The following is a 12,720-nucleotide window of genomic DNA, read 5'->3' on the forward strand; positions in this document are numbered from 1 at the left end:
GACATCAACACCATCGTTTATAAGGAGGCACAATAACAACAGTCATGTCATTCTCTCACTGGGACTGCGGTTGGTGCACAGGATTTATTTCCCTGGACTTAGTGTATTGTACTGGGTTTACTACAACATGGGGTCAAGGCTGTTTTTGTCGTTGGTTCTTGTACTGCTTATATTTACTGATCAAAGCCAAGGTATTGTATACTTTATCAGAATCAGAAAATGTAATGAGTTTTAAAAGTAAGTTTACATCCTGTGCATTTTATTCTGTGATTTTCTTTAATTTGTCGAAGGTGTTCCTGAGACACATGAAAAGTACTCGATTGTCAACACATTCACTGATGGTCTGTGAGATGAATGTTTAAGAACACATTTTCCATTTTCCATATTGAGTATTTTATATTTGCATTAATCTAATTCTTATTATGAATCTATTTTAATCTATAGCCTCTGCTGTTGGAGAACCACTGACAACTGCAAATCCAATCAACACCCCAAGACAGCACAACAGACTGTGTAACTGTAAAGGTGAAAGCAAGGTTATCAAGGGTATACAGTAAACAAAATGCATATGCAGTTAGCATCTCATCAGTTTATATGTAAGCAGAGCCTCAGTATTAGTGAAGCGCATTATCCTAACCCTCTCTTTTGTCCTTGTGTATTTAGGTCACCCAGGAAAGGGAAGAGAGATGTCGAGTACACACTGCCCTTGTCAACAGTCTGCCAGACGCAAAGGCAGGCATGGAAAATGTGAGTCGTCTTGTATTCAGTAAATTCCCCTGGTCAGTGTCAATTACAGATTTTAAAATATTTTGGACAGCAAACTCAATCAGTTTTTTTTTTCTCACCCTATTGCTTTACCTGTCTGGATTTATTCAAACCACAAGTGAAAACATTGTGCCAGAGGAAAAAAAATAAGAATCTGAAGAAGTGTCGCAGCTTTTCCAAACTGAAGAAGGGCGTTAACACCAGGAAGTTCAGTCCCAGTACCCCCATATGAACAACACTAGGAAGCACTCCTTATGTGCGTGATGTTTTTGCATAATCTTTGTATACAAGTTTTTTTTTTTATACAGTAAAAGTTTATGACAATGTTTCGCTAAGACACTGTATTCTCCTCAATAAAGTCCTCACAAAATTGACTGTGTTGAATTTTTATTGATTAAGACATAAATACCACAAATCAAAGCATGATAAGACTTACATTTACTTACAGTTTTAATGTTGTCACGCATAACACAAAAAGCTGCAGCTGTTCAGAATGAAGAATTGCAATTTGTACCAAAAGAGTATGGAGGTGTTTTAGAGGAATACACTGCGTTGTTTCCCCTTGTTTAACTATGCAAGCATATTGAAGTATTTTTATTAAACTGGCTCAATGGCGGAAACAACAACAACCACCACAATAACACCAACACAACTACTTTTACTTGCTAATAATGATAACATTTCACATAAAAAATAGGCAATGCAATAATAACAATATTTGCCATTTCACTATCAGTGTAAATGTTATTATTCTGTATTGTATGTTAATGAAAATAAATCTAATAAAAGAAAATATCAAACAGCAAACTGCAATTTGAATCAAAGTCAAACTTTCACATTCTTTTCTGCCTTTCCAGCAAAACCCACAAGAACTGATAACGTGGCATCAGAACATTGACTATACGGTACCTTCCCATTCATTTTGCAGTAAGATTGTTGACGGTAGAGGGAGCAAGAGGCCTTTCAGTCTGACTGGACTTCTCAGTATGGAGGACTCAATACCGCAGTGACAGACAAAGCAAACAGACCCATCAACATCAGACCGCCTTGGGATGGGATGTGGAGGGCGGAGGCGTGACCTAAGAGGGAGAGAGGGACGGAAATAATGAGCACAAAAGTAAAATGTATGAAAGTTACATTTGGTACAACATGAGGTATCTGTAATTGTATAGCACCTATTCTGAAGCCATTTTAACTGTAATAACTGGCAAAATGATATTTGTTTTTCAAATATTCCACACTGTAAAGAAAACAAGGATTTTTCTAAAGCAAAACAAAAACGTTTTGGAGTGATCCTATCAAAATATTGGATTATGTTTCATTCATATTTTGCTTGTGAACAACCATTAAAGAACCTATTAAGGAGATACTGTAGTCACCACGTGAACAATAAGGAGAGAGGAGAAGTACGGCTCACTCACCAGTGACAGTAAAGGCTTTAGTCTGGTACACTGTGATATTGGTCACAGGGTTCCTCGCCTTACAGATGTAGTTCCCCTCATTCTCTTCTGTCGCAGAGAAAGTGATAACAGAGCCCGTCTTCAGAGGCCCTGATGACTGATTGTTTAAGAACCAGTAAAAATCACAATCTGGCCGGGAATCAGCAGAGCACGTCAGGGACACGGAGGAGCCAACTTTTGCTGAATCTGGACCAGAGATATACACACTCCGAGGGCCATCTGCAAACACACAGAGAGACAGAGAGCTGGTCAGAATTATGAGCAGTAAAATTCCAGAACCATTGTATAACAATTGCTATTATAGTAAATATTATTTTTTCACATTTTGCTAAATTTCCAATCACCATCTAAGTAAATCTGCTTAACTCATCAACGGGGCACTCGTGTGAGTTATTATAATTTGTAAAGATAGTAGCAATTATTGAGGAGGTGATTTTAGTGTATTACACCAGATCAAACACCCAAATGATAATAGGCTTTATCCTGTTGTCCTGGGGGATTTAAGTATTAAAACATTTTCATGCAATATTTAAAAAGAAAATCTTAACAGAAATGAACTGAATGTGTAAAATAAAAGAAACTCTCTCCATTGTTTGCTACAGCACTCACAGTTCACCAGGAGCGTGTGTTTGGGGCTTTCATGTGAACCAGCCTGATTGGTAGCGACACACTGATATATCCCATCGTTATTCGTCGTCAATGGAGTGAAGTACAACATGTTTCTCAAGTGGTAGTATATGATAGCTGTGGTGGTGTTCGTGTTGAGGTGGATCTTCCAGTAGATCTTTTCATAGGGCCCAGTAACTTCACAGGTGAGAGTAAAATTTTCAGAGTTTATTGGAACTGTGTTGTTTCTGATCATCACTGACTCTATAGCCTCTGTGGACACAAAACACAGGAGAAAGAAAATCAATATTTGGTCAGTTATATAGTCACATGACATCCATTGAAAGAGTCAATCCACACTTGAGTTTTCTTACCAATGACTGTGAGCATCTTGGAGTTTGTGCTGTTCTTTCCCGTCACACTATTGTAGGCCATACAGGTGTAATATCCACTCATATTGAAAGACAAAAGACCAGTTGTAAACACTGAAGTATTGCCCACTTTGGAACCATTGAACCACCAGCTGAACTGACTGGGAGGCATCGACATGGCAGAACAACGGAAGACGGCGTTATGTCCTGTCTCAGCAAAATCTGGACTATCAATCATGGGTGTTTCTGGTCCAACTGCAACAGAAAAGGAGACAGTAGGCTCTCATGGTACAGTAAGATGATGCACTACAGTGTATAAAACTGTCAGTTTAAAATAGTCAGTTACAGAGACATACATCCTTTAAATGTTACTCACAGTTCACAACTAGCTTGTAAGGAGGGCTGGTCATGTTCCCAACAGCATTAATAGCCCTACACTGGTAGTATCCGGTATTATTGTGCTCTAGTGGGTTGAAGGTGACTGTCTTGTTATCCAAAACAGTTCTGTTGTCTTCATGCAGTGGCTCATAATTTTTCATCCAGTAAACATGCTCGGCGGGTCCAGTCACATTACATTTTAGCATATAAAAATGACCTTCTATGGCAGGACTTGTCGATGTTTCTACTTGTACATCTGTTATTGGATCTGAAAACAAAGCAGAAATCCACCAACAGTTATTAAGTTCTCACCTGATCCCACCTTTCCTATTTGTATGTACGAAAAACATTTTTACAGAAACTTAAAAAGTCTCACCAACAACAGTAAGCATCGTGTATGCAGTGCTGTTTTTGCCGGTGATGTTGTTGTGGGCCATGCAAGTGTACATCCCACTCATGGCTATGGTAAGAGGAGGTGTGACATACTCAGACGTATTGGCCACCAGAGAATCATTGAAGAACCATTTGTAGAAACTGAGAGGGTTTGATGAAGCGTAGCAGCTGAGTGTGACGTTGTCTCCTGTCTTTGCCACATTTGATCCCATGATAGTTGGCATGTGCGGTCCATCTAAGCACATGGATATTACCTTAAATCACCTTCATGGAAATCATGCTGACATGACTGTCAAGACATTCATACGACGCAGAACTGTCCACACCAACAATTTGAAGTTTAGTTCATATCAGTCAGTATTTTGTGATGAATCTACTAGATGTGGCCACATAGGGGATAGTGGCTTAGGATAAACTGCTGAGTACTCACAAAAAACATCCAGCATGAAGATTTCACTGGTTGAGTTGCTGAGTGGGTTGGAAGCCACACAGGAATAATTCCCATTGTCAGAGTACATGACAGGATCAAAGGTGAGGGTGGCGTTGTCCATTGAGAGGTTTCTTGTGTTGTCAGCATACAGTGGGGACCAGCCATGCATCCAGATAATTGACTCGACACTTCCAGCCGTCTCACAGGTTAGAGTGAAAGTGTGGTTTAGGATTGGCTGAGCTCCGACAATTTTTATTGACGCCATGGTCACTGGAGCTGTGAAAAGATGGAGAATAAAAGGAATGGCGGCAATTACAGTAAACAGAGCATAAAGACAGCTAGCCTGGCTCTTTTCAAGGGTAGGAAAATCTGCCTACTAGCACCTCCAAGACTGACCCCTTATATCTCATTTGTTTAATCCATCCAAAAACCAAAGTGTAAAAATGACAAGTTGTGATTTTAGAGGTGCTGGTAGGTGGATTTTGCTACCTTTGGATAAAGCCAGGCTAGCTGTTTCCCCCTGCTTCCAGCCTAAACTGAGCTAACTATCTCCTGGCTGTAGCAAACTAGCATATCTCCCAAAATGTCGAGCTACTCTTATAGCATAAATTACCCAAAACAGTGAACATCGTATAGGCACTGCTGTTTTTGCCGGTGATGTTGTTGAAGGCCATGCAGATGTACTTCCCGCTCATATTTAAGGTCAGAGGTCCAATCACTAACTCTGAGGTGGAAGCCACCAGGGAATCGTTGAAGTACCAGCTGATGTGGCTGAGAGGATGAGAGCTGCTTGAGCAGTTGAGGGTCTCCCATGTTCCTGTCAGAGCCATAGACGGCCCCGTGATCACTGGTTTCATTGGGCCGTCTATTAATGTTGAACAATTAGGTAAAAAGTTAAAACTTTTCAGTATTTCTGCTCTTTGTTTATATACAGTATTTTATGTGTACAATATATCAATATGCAGAGAAAAGAGAGAGAGAGAGAGAGAGAGAGAGAGATTAAATACTTACAGTTTACTTCAACTGTGTGGCGGCTGCTGGTCATGTTACTCACAGAATTAAAAGCCTTACACTGATAATCTCCCTTGTCTGAATGTTGGACTGGGTTGAGAATCAGTGTCTTGTTGCCCATGCCAAAGACTGTCGTATTGTCAGCAGATATAAATTGACCATTTCTCCACCACTGAATGTTGTCAGCAGAACCAGTCACTTCGCAATGCAGAGTGAACGGCTCATGAAGTATTGCTGGTCCATCTGTACGATTCACCACAACTGCTGCTAGTGGCTCTACAGGAGGAGAAGGAAATTGAATGATTTAAATTCACACATATATGAGGGTTGAGTGAATATGGCATGTGCCACTGGAAGATTTGAAGGAATAGTTTGACATTTTGGGAGACACATACATGAATTTGTTTTCTTGAGAGTTGAGATGAAAAGATTGATACCACACTCATATCTGTCCATTAAATATAGCTCGCTATATAAGCTACAGCCAGCAGCCGTTTAGCTTATCTTAGCATAAAGATTGGAAACAAGGGGACACAGCTAGCCTGGCTCACTCCAAAGTTAACTAAATCCATGCACCAGCACCGTCATGGTGACAACAAGACTTCAGGAAGTCACTGTGCCCAGCCGGGAAATAGTCTGGAACATAACCCCTGCAAAACCACAACTCTTTATTTTTACACTTTGGTATTTGCATGGATTAAGCAAACAAGATATAACGTGTTAATTAGTGAGCTTTATTTAATTATTTTATTTATTTATTTTAGGTGGATTTAATGATATTCGAACAGAGCCAGGCAAGATCTTTCCCCATTTCCAGTCTTAATGCTGAGCTACGCTAACCGGCTGCTGGCTCCACGTTCATATTGAACGGACAAGTACGAGAGTGGTATCGATCCTCTAATCTGACTCTTGAGATGAAAGCAAATGAGCATATTCCCCAAAATGTCAAACAATTTCTATAAAATATTCTAAGTGCCTTTGCTGAGAGGAACAAAATTGAAGAAGCAAAAGAATTAACCTCTAAAATACTACAAATTCAGCCATACCCAAAATTCTGATCATTGCACTTGCGCTGCTGATCCTGGATGTGACTGTGCTGTGAAATACGCATTGGTAATTTCCTGAGTTGCTCTCGGTAACCTCCTCTAGTTGAAGCTGCGTGTGAAACTGATCCAGGTACATCCCATCAACCATCCACTGGACCATCGCTGGAGGACTGGACTCCGTTGAGCATGACAGTGTGATGTTAGATCCTGTTCTGTAGGTGTACCTCATGGGCATGATCATCATTGTTGTGTTACTTGGACCGTCTGATGAAGCAACAAGAGGGAAACTGTTTTAGGGGTTGATGTTGAGTGATTGGTTAATACATACAGTAATACATACAGTAGTGACCATATCGGATACCGGATATATATAAGCTTTCTTTAGTTAAAACTCACAGCTGATGTTCAGATGTACAGGGTTACTGATTTCATGATTGATGCCATTGGACGCATTGCACATGAACGGCCCCTCATCATAGCGGGTCACCCTGACTATGGTGAGAGTGGCGCCTCCATCGCTGAGCTGTACTCGCCCACCGGCTGTGACCACAGAGCTTCTGTCCAGCCAAGCATAAGACAGGGACGAGCCGTTGGACACAGAGCACATGAAAACTACTGTGTCATTGAACTCCACCAGGTTGGTTGCATTTGCCCTCAGAGTCACATTTGAAATAGGCACTGCAAAGAAGGTCATAACAACATTGTCATGTTGTGTGGAATTGTGGAATTACAGTGGACAAGCAATATGGTGTCCTCTTCAATAGTAAGCAGAGGTGGAAGCGCAACTCATGTGACTAGAACTGAAGTCGTTTTGAAACCAAACTTTTATTAGTCTTGGTCTGCCGGTCTGATGGTCAGTTGGTCCACCACTTCGGACCAGACCAAAATATCTCAGCAACTATTGGATGGATTGTCAATAAACTTGTCCATCTGAGGATAAATTGTAATTAGATATTCCACTATTTTGGTTTATGACTAAATACCTTAAAAACGAATTACATTCCCATCAGACCCAGCTGTACTTTGTTTTAAGTGCTAAATAGCAAATGTTAGCATGATAGCACGCTAAATTAAGATGTCGAACATGATTAACATCATACCTGCTAAACATGATTAGTCAGCATGTTTCTGAAGAATAGGATAATGAGGAACACTGACATTAGCGTTCAGTTAAAAGCACCACTGTGCCTACACTGTGCCTTAGTCTTGTTTTAGACTGTACTTCACCAGATTTGGACAAATAAGTCAGTACACTTATTGCACCAGCGCCATTATGTTTTAATATATGTTCATGCATGTTTGATGATGTAAATGTGTATAAGAGCAGTAAAAGAAAGGTTTATAATATTGGAAAAAAAAACATTTTCAGCTAAAATGTCATACTTATTTAATTTGAAGATTTAATCTAAAGACCAACTAAGGTCTCGAGAAAAGCTGACTCGATCTGCTAGCTGTTGCCAAAGGCAAGGTGACCATAATAGCTACAGACTCCCACACTATTCTTTTGTCTTGCAAATCAGCACTGCAATCAGCAAAAATAGAAGTATACATTGGAATATGCAAATCCTATCTGCTCATTGTTGTTTTTTGAATGTTAGCTGGTTTTTCAATACAGTACAGGAGATGCTGAATGGGTGTTCATGCATATACTTCCTCACATTCTACAAATGCATATTAAACAAAGCTCAATCTATATACACACACACATGCATACACATGAAAAGTGATAAAGTGGTCCTTACCTTGGACTGACAGTGTAAACTGATCACGAAAAGAATTCACTTCCTGTAAAGTGTACAATCCAGAGTCTTCCACCTGTAGTGAACTTATAGTCAATGATGAAGTGGTTGAATTGAATGTAACCCTGGCACTCCAAGTGTTACTTATGATTATATTTCCTGGGAGTATCCACACAATGATATCACTGTTGAAGAACCATGCGCCTGTAGCCACATTAGACGGGCTGAAAAGTGTGACTTCGCTGCCCACTGCTAAGGGGTTCTCAGAGGCATATATCCCCTGGCTATATGCAGGAGCTAGAAATAGAGAGCAAGGAACAGACAGTATTCACTTATAAATGTAGCACACAAATATTCCTGAAATATTGGTCAAAGTACATTTAAAAACACTAAGTGTATCAAAGTAACGCATTTAAAATGTTTTTTTAATCATTAAGATCTATATAGTGTCCAAGGCTCTCGTTGTCTGAACTACGGATCGATATAATAAAACAATGTAAAATTGAAGATAATTCAGGCTTACCTGTTGCAAAGGTGATCGTGGCCAGGATTAGGACAAACACCACTGGAAACTCCATTTTACTATTCAGTTTCTTTTTTGGTTGGAAAATTCCTTGTCAGTTAAATCGACTTGACTCTGGCTGTGATAAATACAAATCTGGCGATATTGTATGGTCACAGCAGCCTTCTTATCAGCAAATATTTGCTCTACTTCACTCCAGCTTTCTGTTCTCATGATGTAAATGCTGACGCCTAGTCTACCATCACCATGCCACCTCACAGTCCTGGCCACACCTTGTTTTGCCCTGGTCCACCAGTGGTTTTACTGGTACACACTAAGGAGTGTCCATTTACTGTAAACCTCAGTCGTCTGAGTCTGCAACTTTTAACCAACCAGAGGAGGGTATGGGGACATTTTGTAAGAGCACTGTAAGACTCGGAAGTGTAACAAGAGCGAAGACCCATTCAGGACCCAGTGGAGTCACATTCTCTCGACAAATGTTACTTAGCAGTGTTGTACACAACACTTCTTCCCACACATTAGTTATCGAATATTTAACTTGAGGTCTTGGAAAGTAAATTAAGTAAATGAAACTCCTTTTAAATATTTAGCACTCGTCACTCCACATATATACCAACAAATGTCTTGTCATTGGACAGGTTTGCTGTTAGAATTATTTGGTAACAAGCTGCATCCCTAATAACAATACTGACAGCATTTAATAGAGGATAATAGACCATCTGTCCCTCTGCTCTCTTTCTCTCTCTTTGTTTACTGCAACCAAAGACCAACAGAATGCATATCGTTCACAAACAAAGTAGATCTTTGTCTAACTAATCTAACTATGAAACTGTTAAATATGCCAAATAGCTCTAAAGAATGGTGAAAGAAAGGTGTCTTTTCAATAGTCAGTCATCCTTTCTGTTCTTCCCATTGACCAGTGCTCATTAATAATGAGCTTGATGTTTATTTTTTGGTATACAGTACATTAATAGCCAACAATGAAATAGTTTGTTGGCAGGGTAGTAGAGTTAATCTACCTGTACCTGAGGTACAGTATTTTCTGTCCACTTTAAGAACTCCTCATCAGCCAGTCGTTGTTACAACACACTAAGTCACAGACCTATCCAATATCTGACATCAGTAATGTTATCAGATTATATATCATATTTGCTTTTAACAACATTTATTTTTTCATAATTTAATTTCTGAATCAAACAAAACATTTCAACACACATAGAGATGGTTTTGAGTGCTGTATTGGACATTGCTTAAAGGTTTCGCTGTATCCAGTTTGTTTCATTGCATCAGAATCATCCATGGACTGAATGAGCCACCAACATCTGTGAAAGAGACGCAGTTATTCAACTCATTAGTCATGTTAGTTATATTACTGCTTGCATGTCTTTCATGTCTTGTATAGCTGTTCTCATCTAATACCAATTGTGGCCAAAAACATTCCTCCATTTTATTCTCTCTCCTTAAGTTGAAATATGGCTGAATGTCAGTGTCGTTCTTCATACTGTGTCTTCCTTTTCCCTCAAAATGTATTTGGCAAAACAAATTAGTTGTGTATAATCGTAATTAGGTGACGCTGTCTTGAACAGGGTTGACAATATTGGAATTGGTTAATTTTTAAATAAAAAATGCTCTGGTTCCAGATTTCAAATGAGTTTCTATTTTTTAGTCTTCAGTGATAGTAAATGGAATATCTTTGGGTTTTGGACTTGGACGAAACAAGCTGTTTGAATCTATCAACTTGGTCTGTAGAAGATTACGATGAGAATTTATCAGAGACCAAACTATTATTTTTTTAATAATTGTCATAGTGAATGAAAATAATAGGTTGTACCATTTATGTTCATTATGTCTCACCAGGAAGCAGATTTGACCTTATATCTACTCCCTGCTGCTCATATCTAACTATTTAACTCTGAATCTGATCTGAATTAATGTAGAAATGTTCCCATTTTGAAGGGATAATATACCTCTTTTTCTATTCTGAGAGAAAACTGTGGAGGAAATTACATAGAATTGAATGTCAATCTATGAATTAGAACATCATTTTGGAGTGCATATATGACAAAAAGCGTTATTAGTGCTATTGCCTGGCAATGAGAAGAGGAATCCAACCCATAATAGTAGAGACAGGAGCCACACATTGACTGCCTGTTGTTCAGTTCCTGAAAACGACTCTGCGGAGGCAAACCAAAGTAAGGATGAAGTTGGAAACAGATGGAGAAATATGGAGGTTGACATCACTATACTGTAAAACTCACCTGCTATCACGATGTGTGTGGTGATATTGCTGTTCGTGTTGGTGTGATTGTTGAAGGCCAGACAGGAATACGGACCACTCTGGTCCTCCCTGACGGTGAAGAGCTCCAACAATGGACCTGTTGTGTTCACAAGCTCTCCTCTGAAAGCCCACTGAAGCTGAGCTGGAGGATTGGACTGTGCTGAACAGAGCATGGTCAGATTGGACCCAGTTGAAAAGGAAGCCGTGTTCTGTCCATTCACTGTTAGGGCCATATTATCTGGACCATCTGAGAAACAGACAGAAGAGGAGAGGCATACTGCCTGTTAGAGCTTGGTTAGTGGATGATTATACAATTATAGCAAATTATGATTAAAATGGCTCTGTCCTACTCACAGCTGATAGTAAAGTTTACTGGATCACTGGTGCCATTACTGACGAGATTGAACACACGACACCTGAACGGTCCCTGGTCATAGCGGGTCACATTGACTATAGTGAGAGTGGAGTTTGCATCAGTGAGCTGAACTCTGTCACTGTCTGTAACCTCAGAGCTGCCGTTCAGCCAGAGGAATGAGAGGGAGGATCCAGAGGAGACAGAGCACGCAATGACTGCTAAACTGTTGAACTCCATCAGGTTGGTTTGATTCGCCCGTAGTGTCACATTTGAAATAGGCTCTGTGGAAATGGATGAGACAAGGATCAAGATGTTTATCAAACACACTGTACACTGTGAGGCTTTGTAGCAGGCAAACAATGGAGGAACAGCATCCTTACAAAAAACTATATGTTGATGTTAATCTTTCATAGACCTACACCCATAATATCTATCTTTACTAAGTTTATAATGTTCAATTGTGTTGGAAATGTGTACATTTGATTATACATATAAAGAGCACCAGCCAAATGGATTATTCACCCTCTGGCAACTCTTATTATTATATGATGCTCTTATTAAGGATTATTACTTAACCATTAATAAAGGTTAGAGAAAAGTTATAAACCCTTTCAAAATAATGTTTTATTAAAAAGTGGCATGACAACTTTGTATTTTATCTAGTGTAATGTATGTTGAAATGACACTAATCTTGTGAGGTGAAATGCAAAACACTGTATTTTCCAATACATCATTTGCATATACAACACACTGATATTATAGGGTTCACTTTGTACTGGGAGCCAGAGACGTGTTGGGAGCTGTTGACCAAGCAGAAATCTGAGGCTCTGAGAAACTGAAGAAACAAGTAACACTAAAGGGCAAGATAAAGGTTAGTGTTGACGGGCAAACAGATACAGACAGAAACACGGTCATGTGAGCAAAAGAGCAGCAAAACTAAAACACATGCAGACTGTTACAGCAAGCAGCAGGTATTCAAGTTTTCTGGTTGTCAGTCCAAATATCACGTGGCAGAAAGGTGAATTCCTTGAAATCCTTTCTGAATATTGTTAAGGCATCTTCGTTTTTCATTACAACAGGAACCTGTTCCAGTAAAAAGGGCAGTGTAAACAAGTCATCAGCATACCCCCCCACCCCCACACCCCACACACCCCTCCCATATGCCTGTACATGTTAATTGCAATGACTTGCAAAAGGTTGGACTGACAACATTCACAGTTTCTTTTATACTTCCATATGTTTATGTTCTAATTATGTTTAATATGATTCTAATGTTTGATGATCTTACTTGTTTGGCTGCTGTCTGTCCACACGTCTTTATTTGCTCATAACAATGATGCTTGTCCTGCTCTGCTGTCTCTGTCT

The 12,720-nt window shown here is 39.5% G+C and overlaps 1 protein-coding gene and 1 long non-coding RNA gene across 2 annotated transcripts; one reads left to right on the top strand and one right to left on the bottom strand.

Annotated features, from left to right (window-relative positions):
- Positions 1-40: 40 nt before the first annotated feature.
- On the top strand, positions 41-1,139 carry LOC139290538 (uncharacterized). The gene is made up of 5 exons (XR_011597539.1): positions 41-191; positions 291-341; positions 445-525; positions 664-747; positions 885-1,139. It is a non-coding gene; the product is annotated as an uncharacterized lncRNA (long non-coding RNA).
- A 3-nt stretch (positions 1,140-1,142) lies between these two features.
- Positions 1,143-11,380, bottom strand: ceacam1 (CEA cell adhesion molecule 1). The gene is made up of 15 exons (XM_070911807.1): positions 11,355-11,380; positions 10,981-11,247; positions 8,723-8,812; positions 8,203-8,496; positions 6,857-7,138; positions 6,461-6,724; positions 5,415-5,690; positions 5,017-5,268; positions 4,404-4,679; positions 3,957-4,208; positions 3,579-3,848; positions 3,206-3,457; positions 2,835-3,104; positions 2,187-2,444; positions 1,143-1,844 (listed from the first exon to the last, which is right to left on the bottom strand). The coding sequence occupies exons 2-15, from the start codon at positions 11,231-11,233 to the stop codon at positions 1,747-1,749; spliced, it is 3,387 nt and encodes a 1,128-aa protein (XP_070767908.1). The 5' UTR covers positions 11,234-11,247; positions 11,355-11,380; the 3' UTR covers positions 1,143-1,746.
- Between the last annotated feature and the right edge of the window lie 1,340 nt (positions 11,381-12,720).

This window comes from Enoplosus armatus, chromosome 9 (assembly GCF_043641665.1).
Source record: "Enoplosus armatus isolate fEnoArm2 chromosome 9, fEnoArm2.hap1, whole genome shotgun sequence".
NCBI lineage: Eukaryota > Metazoa > Chordata > Actinopteri > Centrarchiformes > Enoplosidae > Enoplosus > Enoplosus armatus.